General features: G+C 40.8%; 1 protein-coding gene across 1 annotated transcript in view; it reads right to left on the minus strand.

The window, feature by feature from the left end:
- The window catches only part of SLC35F1 (solute carrier family 35 member F1), a 257,949-nt gene that overhangs the window by 30,727 nt on the left and 199,563 nt on the right, over positions 1-27,659 (minus strand). Inside the window, exons 3-6 of the mRNA XM_075414159.1 lie at positions 24,668-24,795; positions 11,200-11,359; positions 5,653-5,809; positions 79-131 (exon numbers count right to left, since the gene is read on the minus strand). Coding sequence (XP_075270274.1) covers positions 79-131; positions 5,653-5,809; positions 11,200-11,359; positions 24,668-24,795 — 498 coding nt within the window. The remainder of the gene's footprint in view (positions 1-78; positions 132-5,652; positions 5,810-11,199; positions 11,360-24,667; positions 24,796-27,659) is intronic.

Below are 27,659 nucleotides of genomic sequence, written 5' to 3' on the forward strand. Positions count from 1 at the left end.
GTGCCTGCCTCCCCAAACACTGGTCATCTCCACGCCTCTTTCAACAACTATCATCAATGAGGTAAGGTGTTTTCTTACCTATTTGCCAGTCCCAGGGAACTTTCAACAGCTCTTTGTGTTCCATTATTGCACTGTAAGAGATGACAAGAGAAGGCAAAATTTGATGGAAGAGAACAGAAGTTAAATTACTTCCACTGATTCAATTCAAATGCTGGACAAAACAACATAAATAACCTTGTAACAAAAAATCTCTGTAGGAACCAAATGCAATCAGACTTTGCTAATCCACTCTGGCATTAACCCTGTACTCATGTATTTGAAAGATCTTCAGGGCAGTAATCAGACGTGATAGAATACAATTTCCACTGGTTTATTTCCCGCTCTCTATATACCTGCCCAAAGTGCCCATCCGCTCTATGTTCAACTCCCTTGTACTCTTGTGAATGAATATTCTGAAAGCTTTTGAACTTTAATGATTAAAATGGGGTGCATCAAGAAGAGTGTGGCCAGCAGGACGAGGGAGGTTCTCCTTCCCCTCTACACTGCCCTGGTGAGGCCTCATCTGGAGTACTCTGTCCAGTTCTGGGCTCCCCAGTTCAAGAAAGATGAAGAGCTACTGGAGAGAGTCCAGCGGAGGGCTACAAGGATGGTGAGGGGACTGGAGCATCTCCCCTACGAGGAGAGGTTGAGGGAACTGGGCTTGTTCAGCCTGAAGAAGACAAGGCTGCGAGGGGACCTTATAAATGCCTACAAATATCTGAAGGGTGGGTGTCAGGAGGATGGGGCCAGACTCTTTTCAGTGGTGCCCAGTGACAGGACAAGGGGCAATGGGCACAAACTGAGGCACAGGAAGTTTCGTCTGAACATGAGGAAGAACTTCTTCCCTCTGAGGGTGACGGAGCACTGGAACAGGCTGCCCAGGGAGGTTGTGGAGTCTCCTTCTCTGGAGATATTCAAGACCCGCCTGGACAAGATCCTGTGCAGCCTGCTGTAGGTGACCCTGCTTCGGCAGGGGGGTTGGACTAGATGACCCACAGAGGTCCCTTCCAACCCCTACTATTCTGTGATTCTGTGATTCTGTAATAATGTACCTGTCTGAGTTGTTCACCTTTTAGAGCAGCTCTGCAGTGTCAAATAAATAGATATCACATGCTGGCTTTGGGGAGAATACTGTGATTTGTTATGTCTTGAGAGATCAAACAGTCACACCAATGAAAGTCAGAAAAAAAAGTAAAGGATGAGCCAAGCCTTGAAAGTCCGCTCTTAACATGTTGTAAGTCTTGCATCGTACGTTAACATCAAAATCCCAGATGCAGAAAATTCTAAGGTGGCAACAAGTCAGCTCTTTCCAATCCAGGCAAACAGACCCTTGGAGATTAGGTATCTCACGAGCTAGGTCTTCACTAACCTAACCACTTTCTCTGATCCATGATTTCTGGATAACTCCTGCCGCGTAGAACTCTGCATGCTAGTCTGGACACTATTTTAAACAAGTATAAAACATGGAATTACACAGATTGAAAAACAAAGTACCTAGTACAAAAGGTGGTAGGTGGAAGACCAAGTCAAATAGTGAAACTGCAGGAACTCCGTGCCTTCCAGATTAATCACAGAATCACAGAACAGTAGGGGTCTGGGTTAATCTGGTCTAGAGAGTTGTATCCTGGAAATTCTAATTTGCTTGCTGCTGATGTGTGGCAAATTTAATACTGTGTACAGAATAATAAGATTACTCTTTCTGCAAAATAACTAAACTATGTGTCTTTGCATGCATAAAGCATATGTCTCTTATCAGCAATTCCTGAAGAGTATAATGAAAACAAATACAATGTCTCTTGTTCTGGCAAACAAATTTTTATAAAACTTAAATGTAGGAACATTGCTTTCATACTATTGCCTCTCCAATACAAAAGAAGTATAAAACAATATGCTATGGTCTGTGATTCATTGTGATATGTGAAACAAAGAGAGATAAGAACAACTTTGCCAGACGTTGCCATTTAGTGATGCCAGATTCACTGAGGGATTGGAACCACAACGATCTTTGAAAGGTTGTGGTGATTGGAGGAGGTCCCTGATGACTGAAAAGAGACAAATGCAACATCCAGTTTCAAAAAGAGAAAAAACTATAGCCTGGGCAGCCTTACACCAACCTCCAGGAAGATTATGGAGCAAATCCTCCCAAAAGCCATTTGCAGGAAATGAAGAAGATGTGACTGGAAACAGCCAGCACAGACTTCTGAAGAACAAACCATACCTGACCAAATTGACTGCTTTCTATGATGAGATGATTGGCTTAGTAGATAAAAGAGAGGGAATGGATGAGAAGATGAGGTGTAACCTACCTTCACTTTAGCAAAGCTTCCAGCATGATTCCCGAAAGAACCTTAGAGATTGAAGAGATATGGACTGGATGGGTGGACTAACCACACTGTAGTCTGAAGAAAAGAGCCAACAGAAACATCATGAAGTTCAAGAAAAGCAAATATGAACTCTTGCAACTGGGGTGGAATAACCCTATGCAACAGTACAGGCTGGGAGCTGACTGGACAGAAAGCTGTTTTTTGGGAATCAGCCTTGGAGTCCTGGTGGACATCAACCTGGACATGAGTCAGCAAAGTGTCCTTGAGGTAGAGAAGGCCAACAACATCCTGGGCTGTCTCAGAGTCTGGACAGCAAGTTGAAGGACATGATTTGTGACACAGCAGATGGAGTACTGTATCCAGTTCTGGGCAGCCCAGAATAAGGCAGACTGACAAGTTGTAGAGAGTACACTGGAGCTCTGTCACAAGGGTCAGGTAAGATATATCAGATGATAACTTTTTGACACAGGTGGTGAAGGAGCCAACGAGGAGAGATGTGCTGCTGGACCTTGTGCTGACAAAGAAGGACTGGTTGAGGATGTGCAGGCTGGGGGCAGCCTTGGCTGCATTGACCATGAGACAGTGGAGTTCAGGATCCCGCATGAAGGAAGCAGGGCAACAAGGAAGATCACAACCTTGGGAGAGCTAACTTTGGCCTCTTCAAGGACCTACTTAGAGGAATCCCATGGGTTAGGGCTCTAGAATGTAGGGGTGTTCAAGAGAGCTGATTACTATTCAAGCATCACTTCCTCCATGCTCAGGATTGGTGCCTCCCCATGAGTAAGAAATCTAGCAAAGGAGGCAGGAGACCTGCATGGATGAGCAAGGAGCTTCTAGCAAAAGTCAAATGGAAGAAAAAGGTCTATGGAATGTGGAAAGAGGGACAAGCCACTGAGGAAGAATACAGCAACATTGTCAGAGTATGCAGGGATGCAACAAGGAAGGCTAAGGTCCACCTGGAATTAAATCTGGCAAGGGATGTGAAAGACAACAAGAAGGGCTTCTTCAAGTACATCAGTAGCAATGTAAATAAAGGGGACACTCACTTGTGGGTACAGTTTTGTCTTTCCTACATTTGGCATAGTCCGACATACTTTTCAGTATTTTCCCTTCTTCAGAATTGTACTGCTCCCTGTAAATCCTATGAACTTGAGACTTACACTTGCAGTGTAAGTATTGGCATACATGTTTCCCCATCCTCTGTCACTTTATGGATGCCAGCCAAACTTTGACCAGCACTGTATCTAGCATGCTGGGAAATGGCCCTCTTTCTGAGACATTGCTTCCCCAGATTACTTCAGTTTATAGGACCTAAAGATCCTATATTGCACCAAAGTGGCCAGTAGTGTTTCAAATAGAGTCCACAATTGTAACATGGAGAGCTGGCTTATATCTGAAACAACTGCTATATTTAGTCAGATTAAACCTCTGTGAACTAATAACCATGCGATGTCTGCTCTTCATTACAGGTAAAGGCAAGATAATGCTGAACTGCTTCATGGAGCCAAGCAGCAGAAACATTATTGGCCTCTCCTGACATGCAAGCTTTTGCCACTTTGTTAAAAAGGTACATATATGAGCTAAGTGTGGTCAGGGCTCCGCAAAGTGTCACAAAACCACTAGCAGCAAAAACCTGAGGAGGCCAGTGGAGAAAAACCTGCTGGTGAGAACTTTCAGGTCAAAGGTTGACTAGAAAAACCTTGGGGCTATCAGCAAAGAAATGGTTTCTTTTTGTTTCCTTCTAGTTGTGCCCTCTGTACACAAAGCTGCCTTGTTCCAGCACCAGCTTCTTCTCCACAGCAAAATAACTCACAGACCCTGAAATGTGCTTAACTGCTTGGGTCAAGAGGGGGTAATGGCACTATAATTAAATTCAGGAATAGGAAACATGTACATGACAGTATACACACACAGAGCAAGATAAGGGCACTGCTTTGATGCCCTCAGAATCAGTTAGTAGCTACCTACCATGAGCACTGTAGGTAACAAAAATGCTTTAGCCAAAGATACTAGGCACATTTACATGCTCTTGAATTTTATATTATTGAAAAAGGAACTTGCTTGTGTGGCAGCCAGTTAATATAAAACATTTTAAGTCACGTGTTTGGATCCACATAAATACAATAAGCTTTCTGGCCAAAGAAATATAACTAATTAAGTGGGAATTGATGTGTCTTGTTTTGATCAGTCTCTGTTCTTAGAAGTTGAGTAGCTCAGATGTGCAGGGAAGCAACTTGGTTTTGACTAATAATCAAAAGTTATTGTGTGACAAGCACCAGTGACAGATCTGCATAAAATGTGGCAATCTTGCATGGTGACTTCTACTACACTTCATCAGCCACAGTATTAAAACATTGGAAGCTACCTTTCAACACTTAGGCTTGCAGATGAGGCGTTCATTAGGTACATGTGGATATATACATGACTCAGTAGTTCCTGAAATCCATGCGACAGTCTCCTGAGTACTAAATATTTTGAAGTGAAAACTCCAGTTTCTTAAAGGCTTCTTCATTATTTCCACCTTCTCATAATGCAAATGCACAGAGCAAATCAATCAGTAAAATACCTTCTGCCTGGACATGCTTTCTATCTGTTTAGAAATCTAAGTGACTTTTTAAAAGTATGAAACAGAATCAGAGTGTTGCAGATTTTGTTATTCACAGATTAGACAAAAATATGAAGTATCCACTTGTCTTTCAGCAACAAGATGGTTGGATGTATCTTCTACTCCTTCTTCCCCATCTGACTATTCAAGGACTTCAGTCTTAAAATCACAGAATCATAGAACGGTTTGGGTTGGAAGGGACCTTAAACATCATTGAGTTCCAACCCCCCTGCCATGGGCAGGGACACCTTAAACTAGAACAGGTTGCTCAAAGCCCCATCCAACCCGGCCTTGAACGGTTCCAGTGATGGGGCACCATGACTCCTCTGGGCAACCTATGCCAGTGCCTCACCAACTTCACAGTAAAGAATTTCTTTCTTATGTCTAATCTAAATCTACTCTCAGTTTAAAACCATCATCCCTCATCCTATCACTAGGCTCCCTGAAAAAAGGTTCCTCCCCATCTTTCCTGTAGGCCCCTTGAATTATAGTACTTCAGTATAAATTTGTGTTATTATTCAAATCCACTGATTTGAGATATGAAAACCAATGCAAATTCCAGGATTAGAGGACACCTACTCTCCACAGAAAATGGCTACCTTCAAAGAGAGAGTTAGAGTACCTCAATGGAGGCCACAGCTGCACTTATTTGAATGATCTTGGGGCTCAAACCTGCTCACTTACAGCTGAATTCCACTGAAGAAGGAGCCAAAGAGTCCAATCATGCCCAGGAATTCCACTCGACTCAGATTTCGGACGATATACTCCTCACAAACGTTCGAGATGCCATATAGTGTTGCTCCGCCCAGTACTAAGAGATCCCCTATCAGTTTATTTTCACCTAGGAATAAACAGGGGAAAAATCAGAATGTCTCAAAACAACCATCTTGTGTCTAGAATCATTGCAAGCTCTTCTCTGTAGTTACCAATCTTCAGTCACTAAGTAGCCCATACCTGGGTTAATCAGCTGAATGCAAATGTTCTGCCATTTTAACAGTTTTCATTCAATACTTCAGCAAAATCTAGCAGAGGTGAAGGGAAAGTATTATCCTTGCTGTGGACAAAAGATTCTGAAAAATTTGTAAAAAAATACAGAAACCAAGTGGCACTCTTCAGTGACTAATCCTTTTTATTTTTATTACTTTTTTTGCAGATATAACGTGATTCAGCTATATAAAGCAGTGTGCATCTCATCTTGAAATCTAACTAGTCTAAAACATGTCCAGTAGTTAGACATGAAACCAAATGAAAAATGATGTGTACCTGTGAAATGAGTGAAGAAATCATTACAACCCCAATATTGACCTCATTCTCACATGAAGCTGTTTGACAAGAAAGAAAGAAAGAAAGAAAGAAAGAGAGGAGGAAGGATGGGGTGTAGAGAGGGCGATGAAAATGACAGATGTTTAAAAGAGGTTCAATTAACATAGCAGTACCTAATGCATGCAATGAACACCAAGATGTATTTTCGGTACCTCCAGGCGTATATAATTACTAAAGATTACCATTATCAAAGACTGTTTGAAATCTTTTTAAGTCTTGGAGTCCTTCATTATTGGGAGTGGGGAGGGCTGCAGTTAGATTTGATCAAGATCAAGTTCCAGCTTGAAAACTGAGGCCCTGGCTTTGCAAACACATGCACGTGATTCTCTCTGAACATATGGCTTGTTAAATGATTTCTACAAGAGCTACGGCATCACAAAACTGTCACACATTGCTGCAGAACCATATTCTGAAAGGCTGGACATAATGGAATGGAACCTTTGCAAAGGTTCAGTAGAATGCTCAAGTACTAGATGATTGTTGGTTTTTTTTTTGAAATAAATCTTGTTTTCTTTCAAAATACCTCTTGATTTATTCTTTTAGTTCCTGTCTTTTTAAATTTTATTATTATTGATTTGTAAAATACACACTGCAGTAAATAAAAATGGAAGCCAAACATTCTGATTGGTTCAAAATAATCTTTTCAACATTATTCTTTATGGAATTCTTTTAAGCCTTCAGTTGTCATTCCAAACTACAGTGCTGAAATTTCCTGTGAGAAGAAATCTACAGAAATAAGAACGATAATAAGAGAACAGACCAAGTGTTCATTTATCCAGTATCCTGTCTCTAACACTGGCTACAAACACCAGAAAAGTATAAGTTATTTAGGGACAAATAGGAACAGGGCAAATGTTTAAATTACTCCCAGTAATACTCCTAGTCTCGAACATTTTCCACCTCAGAGGAGATGTGACTTCTGCGTACTCAGCAAACATTACTAGATTGCTCTTTCACATACTCATCCAGTCTCTCAATGAATTTCTGTTTTGGATGTACCTTGACTGAAAGCATGTTTATATTTGACCATTTATCTTTCTAAGATTTAGTACTCATTTTCCGTTTAGCATTCTTTTGCAATCAGCCACGGAAGATTTAAAATAAGCATTAGCACTTTACAAAACCTCTTCATACCCCTGATGCATTTGATATTCCACAGTGGCTCCAATCATCCCTCACTGAGCTCACTCATTTGGTATTTATTACAGCTACTCACTGACACTTTGGGGAAGTACTGCTGAAAAAGCTTTTGACCTCAGAGCTTGGCTGTGCTGAACTGCTGAGACAAAAATATCATCCTTTTGCATCTGCGACACAAGGATGGTTCAGAGGCTGAGCATTTTCATAGAGATGGCACGGCCCCAAGCACCACGCCATGATGACTATCCCCAGAGAGCGCTCATGGTCAGAGACTGTGAGCCTCAACCTTCAGGGCTTTCCCAAAAAAGGAAGCCAAGATCTGGTCAGAGCACGGGTCTGTCTAGTCCAGGACCCTCCTCTGGCACTGGGCAGCACAGGGCACCTGAGGAAAGCATAAAGAAATAGGGAAGCACAGAGGGATTTTTATTAGCCACTTCTCAACAGCTTAGGGATTTACCAACATGAAAGTTGCATTAGACCGTCAAACTTGATAGATCCTGAGGGATTCTTCATTAATTTGTCTAAAGTCCATAGAGTTTTGACCTCTACAACTCCCTGTGGCAGTGACTTACCCAGTTTAAGCACGCACTGTTAAGCAGTACTTTGTGTTTTTAGCTTTTAAGGCTGATACCTCAAAATTATATTGGGCATCCCACAATTTTCTGATTGTGAGAAACAGCCAAGAATCACTCTGTATTGACCCTGTCCATACCACTGAAGACTTCATGTACATTGACCATATTCTGTCTCTTTCTTGCCTTTAATGGGAGATGAAAAGTCCTACTCTGCCTACAGTCTTTTCATCCTGAAGCCACTTCATTCCCTTGAACAGCTTTCTTACCTTTCTCCATTGCTTCCACAAGCTTATTTTCTGGCCATTTCTTTTTGAGATGCAGTGACCAGAGTAATACATGGTACTCAAGTGCCTAGTGCATCAAAACTTTATACACTAGCATAAAAATGTTTTATACTATATTTTTGGTTTCTTTCCTAATAATTCTAAGCATCCTGGTTGTCAATACCTTTTCTTTGCTTCCTCAAAAGGCTGACTTTGAAACTTACCCCCAACACTGACATATCCTAATAGACATATTTTCATGGAAGTAAAATCCACATGCATCTACTCGTTTCATTGCTAAGGAAATATGTATCAGCTGACTACAGGCATTCCAAAGACTTCTAGGTTAATACAGTTGTACTTGACCAATTTAATGGCATAGTCATTCTTCTGAAGAAAAACAAAGCATAGCTTGGCAAAAAAAGCTTTGCATTAATCACTGTTGGCACATTTAATGTTCTCTGGAAGGAGAAGTGACACAGTCCAGAGAGAAGTTTATGTTGTGGGGACTAGTTATAGCACTAAAGTGTAACATAAATCATTTAAATATGTATTATGTTCTGACACAATTGCTTTTCACACTCTCACTAGGCCACTTGCCACATTTTTACCTCAGCCCCCAGCATCAAGAAGTATTTCTCTTTGCTTTTGGTTGCATTTACTGATGATGATAATACCTAAAAATCAGTCCCAATGTGACCCATCTTAGACTAAACATACTCTCATACACTTATTAACAGGACTAAAGTGGCCAGTTTTCAGAGACTGTGGTAAGTGAAAGCTGTGCTTTGAAAAATTGGGATGAAACACTCAAACCTCTGTGTCTTAGACCCCTATGTATTACATGAGCACAAGTATCAAAGTACCTCAGGGGTATTATTGCAGAAAAAAATTATTTTAAGGTACACTTGGCATGTAAGGTCATAGAGCTCAAAGTACTTGGTAGTAATTGCATTTCCTGTTGAGAAATGTGCAAAACATCAGTCAGGATACAATAAAAAGAGGTAAACTGCCATGTATTTATTGAAAGTTGCGATCATGCCTACACATTATACCTAATTCCTGCAGATAGTTTGGAAAATACCTGTTAATCTCAGAGTGATGCATTTTAAATTCATGTTTCCTTGCTGTGAGAGCTGGCAGGCTAGATTGCTGTATGCAGTAGGTGCCTAGCAGAGCCTTATGGCACTTCTAATGGAGTAAATAGTACAGTGAACAGGGGCAAACAGGTGTCAACAGATATTGTCCCCTAAAATATAGGATAAACAGAGGAATTTACTGAGGACTAATACAGCTTCATTGCTTTTGGTGTATTTTTTTCCTGTGTTTGTCCAATCCTAGGAAATATCCTATAAGTGGGGTGGAATCACTTAATGTTGAGTTTTAAGAAATTTTTTTTCTTTTACAGCTTACACTTTTTTAAATTGTAGATTTTTAATGTATAGTTTCACCCCTTCAGATAAATGAAACCAGCTGATTTATTTTACTGTTACAGACCACGTCATTAATGACATCATTTTGCCACTTAAAAAAAGCCACAGTCTCTCTGCATAGCAGTATGCATGGACACAGTTTTTCATGTGTAGGTCCAAATTAAAAGGCAATAATGTATGTTAACAGTTTTTTCTGGACAAATTTACCTAACAGCTACACCTGTGCTTTAGTAATGAATACGTCAAAAAACATCGAGTTTTTGCAGTTGGATGACAAAACATCAGTGTTCTTCAATCTGTTCCTTGTCTGCTGAGTTCCATCACCCCACACGCTCCTGCTGACCCACAACCCACCTGCCCCAGCATGTTACTCTCTAGATTACTGAGACATAGGGTGTTTCCTCTGGAACCCAGGGTTGAAATCCCAATCCCTCTGAAAGCAGCCATTCCTAATACAGCTTTGGTTGGCTGGTTTCGTAGTACAGAGTATATTCTTTCCTTTTTAGCTGGGTAGAGCTATTTCTGGATGAGACCAATGAACTAAAAATCTCCTTTTAGGATAAAGCACAGGGATAAAAGGGGGCAGGGAGATATGGTGAGTACTGTCACAAACTCCCTTGTTTTAGTTAGTAGCATTCTGGTAAATGCAGTTCTTGCAGCACTTGCATTCGTATTCAGAAAGCTGAGTCAAGAATTTTAAATCTCAGTGTATTATGCTCAGCTCACAATTCAGTGTTTTTAATTAAGAATGAAAACTGTGCCTAATTGACAATCTTTGAAAAGAATTTCCAGCCTTCCCACATCATTTGGGTTGGCACTAGAGAAATCAATGTGACAGAGGAAGCTGATCGATGAAATCTAACTCTGTCTAGTCTGCATTAATAGCCACACACACATTATTCATCTGTTGCCACACATAAAAAAGAATATTTTACACACAAGAAGGTTCTTTGCAACAATGACGCAGGCAAATCCCAAACCTTTACTCTGAGACTGTGTGCAAAACCCAGTTGGTATAGTTAGTATGTAGCTTTGGTGTCTTTTAGCATCTACCCAGCGATCCCGCCTCTGTACAAAAAGGAGCAAAGTAGAGCACAAGTAAGAGTAAACAGTGGACATGAGAGGTGCTTATGATTCATATATGTAGCCAGTTTTGAAAGGAAGCAACTGAGGTTTGCAGTCAACCAACTAAGGCAACACAGAATGAAACTACAAGCATTTGGCTTGTCCCCCCAGCCTGCACAGGGGGTGATCGGGGTTGCAGACACAGGGCCCACCAAGTCCGTTTGCAGCAGTACTGCCTTCTACGTGTTGGCCCATTTTTGTTCCCTGTCCCTTCTGACAAAGAAGCAACTCTGAATGGTGCAGTGCTTTGGATCCAGGAAGGCACACCGTTTCTTGCCCATTTTTCCTTTCTTTTCGTGGCAACCTGACATGTTCTGATCAATGTCTCCTCTGAGCAGAAATTGGTTGTACAACACATCCATCCCTACTCACCTGCTCCTTGTTGTCTCCCAACGAGGACATCTGCTCCTGCCATGCAGCCCATGCCCAGAATGCACACCACGATCCCAATGAAATGTACTGCCTTGTATCGTACCAGTAAGAAGAACCAGGAGAGCAGTATCACCACTGGGATGACAAAACAGTCTAGGAGCTGTCAAGAAAGAGATGAAAAATAAACAAATCAACCGGCTAACACTTTTCCCTAAAATACTAGGATAGATTACAGCAGAAGGGAGCAGGGTTATTTAGATAGTCATAGCACTTTCTACCAGACAGAAAGTGTATGCAACCAGTTAACTCATCCATCAGACAGAAGATAAAACTGTATTCTGTTCATGACTATTCCAGAAGTTCAGGAGAGCTGTTGCTCTACAGTAACACCAAACAGAGCACTGACTTGCTTTCGGATTCAAATGCAAATTTCAAATCCATAGGAAGGAAACCTGGGCCAAAAGAGAGCCACACCACTCCATCTGGTCCTCACCTCTGGTGATTAATGGACAAAGACTGAGAGCACTCTTCCTGCAGTCTAGACATATGCTTTAATTCAGTCATTTCAGGTCCACTTAGCAGGATTGTTCATAATGCACAAGTTGACCAACTTTACTAAATCTGGTCATATAAAGCAAGGGGTTTCTGCATGCAGAATACTTATGAAGGATCTGCCCCCTGGGGGGGACTCAACTCCTTGAAAATACAGTCCAATATGCCTCTGAAGGAAAAAAAAAAACAAACACCACCTTGCCTGCAGTGCAAGAAACTCAGTCTTCTTGCCAATAGACCCTGAGTAAGAGCTTTCTTAAACAAGTGTTATGAATCACAGTCTTTCATTGATCTTTTCAGAGACACCCAGCAATAAACCCAGAGAACCCACGATAAAAAAAGAAATGCACCAAATGCTTGTGAGAGGACCTAGAGGTTTTCAAATGAAAATAGGTTTTAGAAAATACCAGCATGTCACCAGGAAACACCCAAAGAAACTTGACTTTAATAACCTTAATCTCACTTCATAAAAGGATACAGATAATGGGTCAGGGGAGGTTTAGACTGGATGTTAGGAAGCATTTATTTACCGAGAGGGTGGTCAAACACTGGAACAGGCTTGCTAGAGAGGTAGCCAATGCCCCAAGCCTGTGAGTGTTCAAGAGACATTTCGACAATGCCCTTAACATGCTTTAACTTTTAGTCAGCTCTGAAGTGGTCAGGCAGTTGGACTAGATGATCGTTGTAGGTCCCTTGCTACTGAAAATATTGTATTATATTGTATTCTGTTATATTGAGTTGTGATTCTGTGGACTAACAATGAGATTTAACAAGTTGTGCAGGGTACTCTACTGTTCAGTGCCAATTGATACAGCAGGAACCAGAGCTATATGGTGGCTCCTTCTTTCTAATGAGAATGTCTGGAACAACCAAAGGAGGAGACTGTCTGTAGTTCTGGGAAACCACTCCACGTTACCTTGATTTTAGAAGATGCAATTTGGTTTTTCTTCCCTACGGCCCTACTACCTGTTATTTGCTCTCTCAGTATGATTTACCACTAAGCACAGTAAATATTATCAAATGATCACATCCCTTTCAACTTCTTTGTCTGTCCTTGCATTATCTGAAGAGAAAAAGATTTTTGGATGCTTTCAAGAATTTCAATGTTTAGAAAATTATTGTTTACATGTGAGATACCAATGTAACGAATATTAAATTTGGGGGGATCAGCAAAAATATAAAAGCCAATTTTTGGACTAAGGATAATTCCCCTGTGTGAAAAATGAGAGTATTCAGTGGAAACCCATCTATTTTGAGGATTCCGCAGACAGCAAGTGGCAAAAGCCTTCAGAAGAGAAACGGCTCAGCAGTGGGACCATGCTTCTCTCGGGTGGCTCAAGCAGTCCCAGAGAACTGTGGAACAGACGATGGAAGTCACAAACGGGAAAGGTCCGCTGCATTTAAAATGAGAGCTAATAATCTAGAAGGCACGGCCAGGCCTTCTTACAGTGAAAACATCCTCAAAACACCGTCCTTCACAAATAGAACATGAAAAGGGATAATGGCTGAAAGAACTGTACCAAGATCCTCCATCTCCATAGAGCATCTGCTCCGCCTCTGAAAAGCCTGTAACGCGCACAGCGTGTAACGGAGATAGTACTCAGTAACTAGCCTTTGTAAAAGTACGTATGTACAAGACATCACATACACAGGAACATCTTCAGAAGCTGTGCTGCTGGGAGCAGCCGGCTCCTGCGGCAGGGAGCAGCGGTGGCAGGACTGCCGGATGTACGTGTTGAATCCTGGCCCGTGGTGCAGGTGAGGTGGCACGCAGCCTGCTCCTGTCACTGGGAGGAGGGACGGGGACCACCTAGCCAGCACAGATGGTCACTGCTGCGTGGATAACATCCACTGCACATTCCTCGTGCGCTGTGGATTTCTGCATTGTGCCAACACAGCTCTGGCACATATCAGCAATAGGTGGAACACTCGAGGGAAGCTCACTCTTCAGTGTAACCTATGGGATGTGGACCCAGCCCAACACCTGCTCTGTCAATCCACAGCTCATGTCATCGTGCCTGTACTTGCTGGATGTATGCTCTTCATCATCTACGCTAGCATGCAGTGCATCCTTCATCTCTGCTGAAGACGGTGGGAAGGTGGCACCAAACTTATATTGCTCACAGCTATCTCTGAAGGTTAGAATGCCTCTACCTGATTCCCTCCTAGTGCAGCACTGAACAGGTGAGCTTACCCCATACAGTTTTCTGACCTCATCAGTTTTCCAGTACTTACAGTGGATCTACAAAGAAGATAGAGGCTCTCTCTTAACAAGGAGCCATATGGAGAAGACAAGGGGCAACAGGTACAAGTTACAACATGAGAGGTTTTATCTCAATATAGTAAAGAAATTTTCTACAGTCAGAACAATCAACCACTGGAACAACATCCTCAGGGATGTGGTAGAGTGCCCATCACAGGAGGTTTTCAAGACACAGCTGGACAGGGTGCTAGATAATCTTATCTAGGCTCACTTTCCCGCGAAAGGTTGGGCAAGATCATCTGTTGATGTCACTTCCAAGCTGGGCTGTTCTATGGTTCTGTGATTCTAACTTACTGACAGTTAGCATCAAAACAAGGTGGAGGAGAAGCTCACACGGGCAGGCACCAGTTTTACCTTGGAGAAAGCAACTGAAATCTATCACCAGTAAGAGCTACCTTTACTTGGCTCGGTGCACTTGGCTTCCCCTCCATGCTGTGCTATGGGAGTCACCAGCAGGTTATACCAGCTTGATTAACTTTGCACTGGAGAAGAGTAGAAGAGGCGGCCTTACACCTAACTCAGATCTGGACATGAGTAAAACAGCACCAACCAGAGGTACTGCACAAGTCTGCCATTGTCTTCCTCAGACAAGCACCTAAAATTTGAGTACCATTTTCCCCATACATACACATACCACCTCAGAGACAGCTGTGTCCAAGACAGAGCAGAAAGCCTTATGCAACAGTTAAGCACAGAGGTGTTTCAAGAGACCACTTCTTAAGCAAGACAGTAAGCGTCTGCAAGCATCTTTTCAGATCTTTTCTGTGTAAAGGTGAATAAGCAAACCTCAGCCATCACTGGACCAACTATTTGATTTTGCAAAATCATGAGCTCCGGTCACTCACACAAACATTATTAAAGATAAGGATCAAGAATATAAAGATGTGACCTTTCCGCAGCTAACTACTGCCTCTCCAGAGACACAGAGTGACTCAATGGATATTTTTAACTCCCAGCGTCTGTAATACAGCCCTTGCCCACCTTTACACACAGGACATGACACCGCATGTTCATTGTGGGACAGGAGCTCTGACTGGGGCTGCTTTACTTACTCTGAGCTAAGCACACAAAAAGAACATTTATATTCTTGTGAATACGAGATTGTAAATATTAGGGTGCTAGTGTGATTTCAATAGCCAGTTTTAAAAACTGTTTGTACCTGCAGGGTGTGTACTTCAACATGCAAATTCCCACTAACAGTCTTTTAGAGGAAGACTTGAAAAATTTCCCTCATTCCATAAATATTTAAACATAGCTATACTTTCCAGTATGTGAAGATGTGTCTTTTAAGCAGCAACATGAAGGGATGCATGAACAGAAATTGTCACAAACAAAGAATGCTGACAGCAGTTGGAAAACACCCATTTGGGGCTGGTAGTCCAAGGTCTAATCCACCAATTTATATTCAGAATACTGCAGCATCAATAGATATAAACATGAAATGTAGGTAATGTTCATTGACATTATATAGCTCTTGAATTGTGCATCATTTATACCTATAATTAAACAATGGGGTAGATCGAAATAAATTAGGTTGCTAGAATATAAGCAATAAGATAACCTAGTGTATATTGCTTCGCTATTTTTTAAGTATTGCTTTACATTTCTTCATGACTAAATTTGCTGTGCCTTTCTTTTTCCCTCAGATAAACCTGTCTAGTAGAGGAAAAAATGCACATATATTCTACACACAAAAGATACGAGATTGTGCATTACCTGACCTGCTTCTGTTTTTCCTTTTTTCCTTTCTTTTGTTTGTAATTAGTAATTTCAGCTATTACGAAAAAAAAATACACCTAATTGTCATTTTTCTGACTATAAATGTTTTATAATAACAAAGATAAATTATTTTTAACTGAATCTAATTTATAGTATATAAAAGTCAATTCTTTACCCGTATTTCCCTAAGAATCATCTTCGATATTTTCCTTCTTTTTAATTGCTTATTCAAAAGATACTGCCTATAGCCTGTCATGATGTTAAATTAATGAGTGACCTGATTCAAATCAACGTTCCTGTTTTAATCACAGAAATTATTAGATTTCACTAAACTAAAACAAAATGTATTTCTTACTTTGCCATGGAAAGATAATAAAACTGATATGAGTGCGTGATGCAGACCATGCTTTTTGATGCTGCTATGTTTGTCTGATTTTCTTCACTCACAGCTCTGAGTTGGGCTGCTTTAGAAGGCAGGATATAAAAATATGTAATCTATTGATACACCGTCCTACAGCAACTCCTTTACATTATAAAAATACTGTGTTATTACAGAGATTGAAGATTATTATTTGATTCTAAAAGATATCACACTGCGTCTAAGTCTGTTGATGATACACAAAGCTGAAATGTATTTTCACCAATTATTTGTTTGTTAAATTACATCGACTTTATTATATTTGTGAATCATAGATAAATACTTCTTACTAACAGTAAATATCCAGTCTCCGGTCTCACAAATCCAGCATGTGTTTGCACATATATAGCAAGAATCTACTGTTAGTCATTGGAAAAGAGAGCTGGCAAGCTTTAGAGGAAAGGTCTGTTATACAGAAGGTGAACTGCTGATCTGCAGCAATATCAAAAAGAAAAAAAGCTGGTCAGCAAACTCCCTATGGGAACAGCTGAGCTGAATCTCCCTTTTTAAACTTTTGTTGGATTTTTTCCTGTCAGCTATAAGCCCTTTTTTTCACATTAGGGGTTTCTCATTAGCGCTGCCCTCCAGCAAATCATGCAGAGAATCAGCTGCACCCTCTACCCAGCCCACTCTCCAGAGCAGTGGGATCAGTAAAATCAGTGTCGTATCCGTCCAACATTGTATGGTCAAGTACATGTGATGGCTACTGAATTTCAGCATGCGACCTGGTAAGTTTAGTATAACAGCAAGTTCTATACCCAGTAAAAGACATACCTTCTGACATTTCCTTTGTTTTTTCAAAGGAAGAAAGGGTTTCCTGCCCATTTGAGGGCTCTTTCTATCCCAGTTTTCACACTACCTTCACAATAGCACACACACTTGATTCAACTGTATGTTACACATGCATCAAAGCAGCCAAGATGTGAAACCTCAGAGAGCTGGCTGCCAGCTGCCAGGGGAACTGCGTGGCAATTACGCTACCCTGCGAATGAAACCTTCTGCAGGGAAGGTGTGGAAGCTGGCAGCACTTCTTACAGGGTTATTTTAAGCAATTCAAATTAAAATTTCTTACCTCTTGTGTTTCTATTTTCTGTCTCATCACAACTTAATAATTTTCATATACAGTTTTATATAAATACAGAATTAATTTAAAAACTGATAATATTTTCAGCAAGCCAAAATGTAGGGCATTCTGGCTAGGGAGACTGGTGAAAGAATGTTAGTGATGTTACTTGTTTAAAAAAAAGAAGTAAACCCATTTAATTTTCATGTGGAAAAAGAAACAAAAGCCAGAAGACTGCTCCCAGTCTGAAGCTTCTTTAAATCAGTATTTTGCCCACAAGACCTCTAACTTTTTTCTTAAGGGCACATGACCAGTGTTTCTATAATTGTTCCCATCAATTCCTTTAACACGTTCTCAGGATTTTCTCTTTTTCCCTGCAGCCACAGAAACTCCTTCAAAACTTTCACTAATGAAAGACCTTCACCTACATCTGACTTGCACACACCAACATCTGAGATGACGATTATCACAGCTCCACCTTTCTGTGTGCACAGAAGGGATTCAGCAAGTTCTTGCAGTCATGTTAAATGAAAGGCAGTGGTCACATCCAACCCACATTTCCTCTGTTCTCAACTCTCTACGCATGGACATGCTTTACTATCAACACGAGTAATCACATCTTGACTCATTTTAAAAAAAAAATCTTACGACACACCTCTTCATCCTTCCCTCTCATCACACGAGCTCCAGCTGTGCTTATGCAAGATCTGCTCAAGTACCAAGAAGACCTACCAACAAAACTGACCACTGATATGGCCTTTCCTTTAATTGCCTTCCTCCTCTGATTTTAAATACCACTGTCAGAAAAAGATCATTCTAAGACAGCAGACAGCTCTGCCAGTAGTTCTGGGTTTCTGCAGAAAAACACTATTCTCTGTTTTGCTTCTTTCTAAGTAAGAAGATGGCATACAGGCTTCAAAGATCATTTTCTCGATGTTACTTATTAGAAACTTCTCCATGTCACAGGTTGCTGTAAGCCATGTAGGGGATTAGATCCTGGCCTAGCAAAAATCATGGATGTTTCCTGCAAAAAAACCTCTGGTTTTGCATTTCACCTGCAAGAATATGCAAAATGGGCGCCAAAATCTCTGCTGTTGTAACGGGCACAGCTCTGATGACTTCAAGGAGATTTTGCATATTTATATTAGTACAAAGTGTGGCTCAGGGTCAATTTTGCCATTAGAGGCAGGAGTTCTGGATACTGAGAGCTCAGATGACTCCAAAACTATGTGCAGAGACCAAGGATACTGTAGGGGCTGGTTTGCAAACCATAGGCATGTAACACAGGTAAAAGACAGAAAAGCCACTTGAAGTGCGATAATAAATCAGATGCAAGATACGCCCCATAGACTCTCACAGTATAAATGTATGGTGTGCAACACTTCTGCACACGCTGCTCTGTAAACCTTATTAACAGTGCAGTATTCCCTCACTGCCCTGAAGCAAAACGGGAAACCATGGTCAATCTTACACGCACAGGAAGGGGGGAGAAAGGGAAGGAGTGGAATTTATCTCTGCTTTTGAGATCTTTCATGTTAGCGGGCACTGGACAATGTGGATCAGCAACTTCAATATTGCAAACCCCCTGCTCCTCACCTTCCAGACTTGCTTCACTTCCAAATTATCTCAAACCTTCTGCCTCAATGCATATTGAATCCACAGGGACCAAGAACAAAGCAAAGTCTATTGCCATCCAGCACTGCTACAATGAGCTCTTACTGCTGACTCCTTTCCTTTTCTGGTGGTACTTGTTGAGGTATGAAAACTGCCAGAGGTAATTGGAAGTATGATGTACTGCTGAGCCTCACAGTGATCTAAGAGTAGCTGAGAACATCAGCATTGTAGTTTTACTGTCTGTCTCCTGGTGTCTATAAATCCCAGCTTTTACTACCTTTGTTTTCATCATGCCAATCAAAGGCTTGATTGCCCAAGAAATAAATTACCAGATAAATCACTATTTGGAAACATAGCTCCCTCTTTGACAGAGCATTATTTCTTGTGACATCTTATGCATACTGTGCAGTACCACTATCCTAGGCATTGCAGAAATAGTCCAGATTTCTATATGATGTCTTGACACAGAAAAAGGGTAACATTACCTCTAGAGAGTGCAACACAACAGTGTAATGTGCAGGTGAATAGAACAGTATTCGCAGAAAGGAGAGCTAATTAAAGTGGGGGCAATGGAGCAGAAGGGAGAAGGCAGCCTGCCCCATAACACAGCTTGGTATGACGAGAAAGTGCTTACCTGGCAGCGAAGGTTACAAACATTAGTATCATAACAGGCCTAGTGGAAGACATTATGGACTTAGTAGGATGCATGTGTGCGGTACTCTGTAAACGCAGTACAGGGAAGTTGAAGTCAAAACACAGTTTCAAACAAATTAAATATCCAGATCTAGATAACTGCAAGAACTTCAGAATCTTTTAATTCCCTCTGGGGGTACTAATTTTATCTGCTGTGTAAAAGGTGTGTCTAACAGGAGTTAAAAAACCCTTCTTGAATAGTTATTAAACCTTCCACAGGCCTGCACCAAGGTTGTTTTAAAAATAATTACGATAAATATGGAAAGCATTACCACAGGCAGTTCTGAAAGTTAAGTGTAGAGTTTTTAAAAAAAGTCCATGGGGTCAGGTGCTAGTGTACACAGGAGTGTTTAATGCACTTTCTGCACCTGCTACAGCCAACACACAAGAAGGCTGCAAAACCTAGTGCAAGTTAGAATAATGCATCAAAGGGAAACTAAAGATCATTCTGCAAGCTTTTAGCCACCTGGGAATCAGGACACGTGTCTGAGAGCATTAAGTGTCACTGATCTCTGGCACTTCTGGCACTTCTTGAAATACTTGGTTTTGGCTATCAAATTGATCCATCGACAGACTACTGTGCCTTTTACCTGATGTATACTCAATTTTAAAATGTACCCTCTAGAGAACAGTCTTCGCTTACTGATGCCTGAGCATTTTCATGGCTGTGGGAAGCTTGATTTTCCGTCCCCCCAGCCAAGATGGAGTTAATTCAGCCCTTTCTGTGGGCTACTGTTTTAACAGCTATGACTTCATGTAAAAGGTGGCTCTACCCTCGCAATGTGGAAAGCACTCCAGGCTTTCTGTAAGCACTTGAGGCACGCTAAGATCACACCTAACAAATTGAGTTCCTCAGGGTAGTCTGATGTAGGAATACTTAGCTTTTGAAGTTTAAAATGGAGGCAGGTATTTAGGCATCTGGCTCCATCAATACAGAAGCACTCTGGGCATGCAAAGAACCAACTTAAAGCTACCAAAGAAGGAGGAACCTGAGAGGTTCAAACACACTTTTTCATGTCCCAGGATTGTGCTCTGAGCAGCAGGTTAGTACACACAGCCTAGGGGATGTTAGACGTCTATGACATTTTGGATATGTAGACAATTAGGTGTGGGTTTCTTGGATTGTTCTATTAAATCTAGTTGCTCCTGGATTGCACTGCAGGTACCTAAAGCGTACCTTGGATTTTGTCCTTAGCAATTGGCCTACACCTTTATGTCTGAAACATAAACAGTGCATTGGTTTTCAAAATTATTTTTTTATGTCACCTAGTTTATGAGGGAGGTCTTTTACTTGGGGGTTTTTTTGTTTGTTTGTTTTTTTTAAGGAAAGATTATGAGTTTCTAGGCTTCACAGTACTTTCTTTTCATCTTATGATGGAGCTGAGTGCCACACTCTCAGGCAGTAATTATAGAGTACAAGAGGATTTGAAATAACCAGAAGAATGTCCAAAAGTAAAGGTTAGGTACCATATTAATCTCTGATTTATACCTGTGTGTCTTCATTCACTGTGGTTCTGACGGTTTCTGGTGAAAGACGTATAAGATGATTTATTAGAAAATTCTGTTTTCCCAGACCAAAACCAAAAGGGAATTTTAAAAGAAAGTACAGGAAAGACTTGGGTGTGAAACAGTGGAGAAAAGTAGTTGCCCTGGATTTGGTTAAAACAGAACTGAATCTCTTTCAGTGAATTTTTCTTTACAGCGAAGTTCTTCTAAGTAACTCCATTTTTCTGAAGCTGGCTGCGTATTTTGCAGACAGCGTTTGCTCCAAAGCTGATAACACCTAATGATTGTAGTTTTACTGAGCTAACGGTAGGAACAGAAGGCAGAAAAAGGCCCATGTTTATCATTATTACTATAATAGCCAAGGTCACTGATAGACTGTGTAGGTGCCTCAAGTGAGGAGTCACAAAGGGTTGTACCCGCTGGGAGGGGTGGACAGAACAGGTGACCCGACATTGCCCAACGTGGTATTCCCTGCCATGCACGTCATACTCAGTTTACAGTTGGGGGATAACAAGGGTCTCGCTCTCTTCGTCCATGGCTGCCTTCTGTAGAGGACCCTGCTCATTGTCCTGCCTGTGATCCTGATCCAGATTCTGATCCGTGCATTCCTGAGTCCAGTTCCCATCTACTGCTGAGTCCAGTCTGGGACTTCCTGGTGCTGCCTGACAGCTGCTGGCGGGACCCAGCTCTGGGAAACTCAGTATCGGTTTTGTATATTTTACACTATTTCTCTTATTATTAATAATATTAGTATTAGTAGTGTTATCAGTAAAGCTGTTTTAATATTCAACTTCAACTGTCTCTCCCCCTTTTCCTCCTTTTTCCCTTCCTCTGGTGGGAGGGCGGGGCTCAATAGAGAGCATCTGCCACGCAGTTTATTGCTCTAAAAGGTGACAGTAGGGCACCATTTTCAGTCTTTTCCTGGAACCATGATGAGATAATGTCACGTACAAAAAAAAGATGGAGTTTAAACTAGAAACTTTGATAGTCTTAAGAGTTTAAAGCTACTTGGCAAACAAAGCTGTTGAGTGCTTGGCGTTGTTTGGTGACAGCAGAACTGTAAATCAATTCCAATAAAGGGATATTTTTACAGTTAAACTTTGTCTTTTGGCTGGAAGCAGCTTAATATTTTTTGCCTAAAACCACCACAAGTCCAGTGGACTCTCATGTTAGTTTTGCATGATGGAGCAGAGATACCATGTGGAAAAAAAGGTATATGTTGTAAAACCGATTTCCTGCTGAAATGGTCCATGTGTAACCACTATAAAAATACTGCAAGATTTCTTATTTACTGAAATGACAATTTCAAAAACTGTTACATACTCTCCATCAAAAAAGCCTTGGTGTAAAGCCTGTTGAGAATAAAATCCCCCGGAACTGACCTGAGGGGCTTGATTCTCAGTCAATGTATACATTGGCATAGCTGCCACAGCCTTCAGTCGAAGCCGTGCTGATTTGTGGTAGGTAGCATTGGATTCTCAGGCCTCAGCCCTGAAAGGATTTGAACACTATTGCTACATGCCAGTGAGCAGTTACAGCCTCAGAGGCAGTGCTCTTGCAGGATCAGGCCTTTTGGAATATGCTCTCTAGAGAGTGGTTGTGTTTGCTTCTTCAGAAATCAGATTCTAGGAAAAACTTGCTTTTTTCATGTTTTACTTTCCATTTCTTCACTCTTCATTTTATACCATTACGTGCTTTGACCAACGCTGTTTAAGGCTGAATAATCCCCTGATCTTCTTCTGTTTCACCTTTAATGAAACAGGGTGTTTTTTGGCTACATTTCATAAAATGTGTCATTTGATTCAGCATCTTAATGCACTACTTTGCACTCATCCCATTCTCACCGTATCTCGGGGCTTGTCTACACTTAGAAGCTCATTCAAATTAAGGCAAGAAGTGAATCATAAATCCAACAGATATTCCTGGTCACACCATGTGTATCTGAGCAATCCAGGACAACTATGGGAAAAGGAAACACCGCATTCCCCGCTCTGGGAAAAAAGCTTGATGGCATTCAGCTTCTGCCTCTTCCTTCTTTCAAGCTACACGGGAAAGGGACCTGAAGCCTGTTGTAATCTTTATGTGGAAGAGGTCTAAAAAGGACACAATGCAGTCTGTGTCCTATGACAGTTCTCCTGTCCCATCTTTCCTCTCTCCCCAAGTCTACAAGGAGACCGTGGGTCATTTCAGCTAACAAATTCCCTGCCGAGACACAGGCAATGCCCTTGAAATCTCCCACCTGCTTCCTCCTTGCACTGCAGTTTTTGATCTCTTACACTAAAGGGCGTGATCATTGCAGAGAACAGGAGGGTTTGGATCTTCTGGAACCAGCGTTTCATGGATCTGGCCAGATGAACCTCTGACATGTGCTTGTTGGTGGCTGTGGGAGATGGGATTTAATGACCTGGATCATCTTGCTCAGTCCACTACTCCTACTTGCTATGAGTGAACATGTAAAAGAATCAGTGCAGCTTTTGCTTTTCTTTTTGAGGCTTTTAGTAGCTATAAATTCAGACAGTATGAGGTTTAAGTGGATTTATGCTTTACTCTATACAAAGTAATCTGATTTGGAAAAGTGTTAAAAGCAGTATTACATTGTCTGGGCATGTTTCAAAGAATCTCAAACCAAGATTCTCAAGGCAGAGGCATTTGTGAATATACAGTATAAACCTCACATTCAGATTCCTTGAATTCATAGTTTTCTACTGTTTTTGCTTCTTATTCAGCTAAACAAGCTCAGTATTTTCCAGTATTACTTTTCAAGTATGGAAGAGATATATTTCTAATTAGCTTTGGTTCTGCAGAACATCAACTGGTGCTCCTCTATTTTACTGGCTGTAATGCAAACTTCAGGCAAATAAGGTGTAAAATACACTGAACACTATTTGGTGTTGCCCAGCTATTTAGAGATAACGTAAAAAGGGAGTAAGGTTTGTTTTGGAACAAGTAGCGATGAAGTATGCAATGATTTCCCAAGACAGAATATTTCCAGTCTCTTTAAAAATGTTTCTGTTAGTCACTTCTGCACTTAAATGGGGAGGAGCACGATTCCTCTGCGTTTTTATTTAAAATATACAGGTTAGATCTTTGGAGAAATTGCTACCCTAGGTTTTGTTCACTGCACGCATAATTTTTTAAGGGAGAACATACTTTTTGATAGCTGCAGTTAAGCTGTTACATAACATAATGCATCTAACTGCTTGCATTAAAGTAAGACTTCTTCACCACAAATACATTCATTTTACTTAATGAAAACTTTTGCACTCATATCTAATCACAAAATCCTAAAAGAAGTGCTTGCATTTTTTCCCAAGTACAATATAAAGTGAGAAAACCATTTTAGCCCATCTGAAAATATTTCCTTAAAGGACAAAATTAAATAATTCTTTAAAAAATGTCATTAATGGTTTACCACAGGCAAACAAAATGAAAGCCAGTATGTTTTTGTACAGCTTGGAAAATATGAATAATAAAAATAGTCCAATATGAAGAAATGTGTCTTTCAAGATGGCATTAAAAAGTCCACAGAAGACACAGGCAGGAACTAGCTGTCAGTGGACTGAAGCCAGTGGACACTGCACCATTGACCACATCAAGCCTATCACCTTACCTCAAAAGGGAAAATCCTTTGAGTCCTTACCTGTACACTAGTGAGAGTGGTGTATTGATAAGCTTTGACTACTAGGTAATTGGCTTCTATATCTATTATCCCCAGGATCATGTACTTCCACCATCTCCTTTTCAAAATTGCCAGCAAGTTTTCTTCTCCTGTGGTAATAAACAAGAAGAATTATGTAAAAGGGTTAGGTTATATGCACAAAACAACTGCCTGTCAAGAGAAATTATCTAGAAGGTTTCTCGCATTTATAATGTGCAGTTGAAAAGCACCATATATAACTAGGTACTTCAAGGAGGCGAAAACTAACACACCCTATTTGTCTTGCAGATATTAAACCAGCAAGCTTGGCGAAGTAATATGTGAGGGTCAGACTGTCACTTCACTTAAGATGTAAACAATGCTGGGAAAGACAAGTGCAATTTGGGCAGACTGTAAATGTGTTCTTAGTTTTACTTTTATACACACATATATCTGCACACGTATAAAACACTAAGGAATAGAGCAGTTTATTACATACAGTTATACTTTCCGTACATACTGATAAATGTTGTATCACATATGATGCAAGAAGGTTTTGCCAGAAGCGGGAGATTACCAGTATTTGCAAATATGATGGCATATTAGAGCAGGAGAGTAACAGCATCACCTCTGGGCAGATTAAGGATCCTGCTCCAAGGATGGTTATTATGATCCTAGAGGTTCAAAATATCAGACTTGTTTAGACAAAGGCTGAACTGAGACAAACAGATTTTGCGTGACAGGTTGCTCTGCTCCCAGGATCGATTCCTGAAGTAGGTAGGTTCGCTGCCTTCTATAGGAGTCCTGTCAATCACCCAGTACTTAATTTCCACCATGCAAAGACTGACAGTACAATATGGCCTGCAGATCAAACTCACAACTTTCAAAAGGTCAAAGCATTCCTCATGCTAGGCTAGGGATTAGTATTATTCTCTCTTCAAACGAAACCAGCTCATTAGTGAGGGTGGCCAAATCTGTTACCTATTTGCATTACAGTAAGCTCCAGACATGATGAGACCCCACTGTGAAAGGAGCTGGACAAACAGGCCTGCGAGTGAACACAGTACAACTGGAGGTCTTCAAGAGCCTGAAGCCTAGACAGGGATCTAAGCAGGGTTGACCTGTACTGCCAAAGTACTCTTAGTGCAATTTGAACTATCTTGAAAGTTTTAAAAAATCCCACTATTCTGAGATTTGTTCATGCTGCTGCAGCCTTTCTAAATGCCCGTGATTATGAGTGGTGGAAAATACAGAAGAAAAGGAACATTATTGTCAATTGCCACCAAAACTTGTTCAGGTTTCCCAGTTCTCCCTCATCGTTTTCCATCATCACAAGTGTTTTCATTCTCTGGTTCAGATAGACCCAGTGACATATGTCCTTCCATACCACCAGAAATGGCAGGCTCTCTGTAGCACAGGACTATCTCACAAGATGCAATCACAGAAAAACGGGTAATGACTGCAGAAGTTGATTCAAGATCTTAAACGTTAAATCTTGGCTCCACTGAGTGATTTAAATGGGTATTTACCTGAACAAAGCATCTGAATCATTTTACATTTGTTCATTAACAGATGCTCATATACACACTTCCAGTGGGATATTATTAGGCAACAATCTAATTATTTGTAAAGTGATAATGACACTGAGTGAAAAACTGTAAATGATAAAAAGCTTCCCTTAATTTCCTTCCTTCCCTCCCTTCTCTTCTTCTCTTTCTTGTTCTCTCAGTCAGCATCAAATAGCAGAAACAAGGTGGTGAGTAGGCTAATTATTTAAGACCCTAAGTAAGAATGAGTCAGTACAGTCAACTTTCCTGTTTCGCTTTCCTGTTACTCCTGACTCACAGCAGAAGTCATTAAAAATGAAATTCCCATCCTTTTTTTGTACTGAGGTACAGGAACAACGCACTGCAGACATGAATTATGACTAAATCTATGTTACGATGATTTGAGCATGCAAAAAGAAGAATATTTTAGATCTTATTATTCAAAACATTTAGGGAGGTCTTTTCAAAAAAGGCATTTGAGATTAGATGTCCTAATTGCTACTACAACCTGTGTAAATCATGCACATAGATCCTTTCCAGGTACTGAAATGACATTTCAATTTTTTATGCTGTCCAGATAATACCTACAAAACACCAGTCTGAAAACATCAATGCAATGGAATGGTATGGTTCACATTTCAGAGCGATTTTTCTTTCTAATTGTAAATAGAAAGTTTAAAAACCAAAGACATCAAACTGCAGTCTCTATACCAACAGTGAAAATCCCACCTAAGTCTGTTTTTGGGGCAGCAGGCCCTTGGTGGTACAAAGCAGATAGAAGCAGCAGGCTCAGGAACTGCACTGCCATTAGGCTGCCTGAGCAAGGACTACGGACAAATCTCAAGAAATCTTTTCGTGCATTTGGTTTGTCAGTGCTTGCTTTCTCCAGCTTCAATATCCAGCCACAGATCACTCTACTGTTCACAAGTGGCCATATAATTGAGCTTTAAAAAGGAATGTAGGGTCATGACTTCTGGCTAACAGGTAAAGTCAGAGTTTCCAGAGATGGAAATTAAATCTATAATTTTAACTGACATACACAGTTCTCTCTTTTGCTTTCTCAATTCCCTCTGGGCTAATGCCAGAAAGAAGCAAAATATTTGGCAAGTAGTATTTTATCTTTGATATACAGCTCTGAGAAGTTCCAAACTGCAAAAGATCAGGTTCAGCTAAGAAGGATTTGCAGAGCAAAAAACAATGCCGAAATGAATTTATGCAGGCACCATGCAGCTCTGATGAACATTGGTTTAGCTTCACAGCAAGTGTCTTTGTCTCACCCAGTGGAAAGCAAAGAGATGTACAGGCGTTCAGCGTGACAGAAATAAAACAGAGAATTTGTTCCTGGGAAAAACTCTTGTGTGGGAGCTGCACCTTTCTCTGTGGAACATACTTAGTCTTCACTTCCACTCACTTGCTGCATCTCCTGTTACTCAGTGTGCAAGAAAGTC

The sequence above is a fragment of the Opisthocomus hoazin genome, chromosome 2, assembly GCF_030867145.1.
Source record: "Opisthocomus hoazin isolate bOpiHoa1 chromosome 2, bOpiHoa1.hap1, whole genome shotgun sequence".
In the NCBI taxonomy this organism is placed as follows: Eukaryota; Metazoa; Chordata; class Aves; order Opisthocomiformes; family Opisthocomidae; genus Opisthocomus; species Opisthocomus hoazin.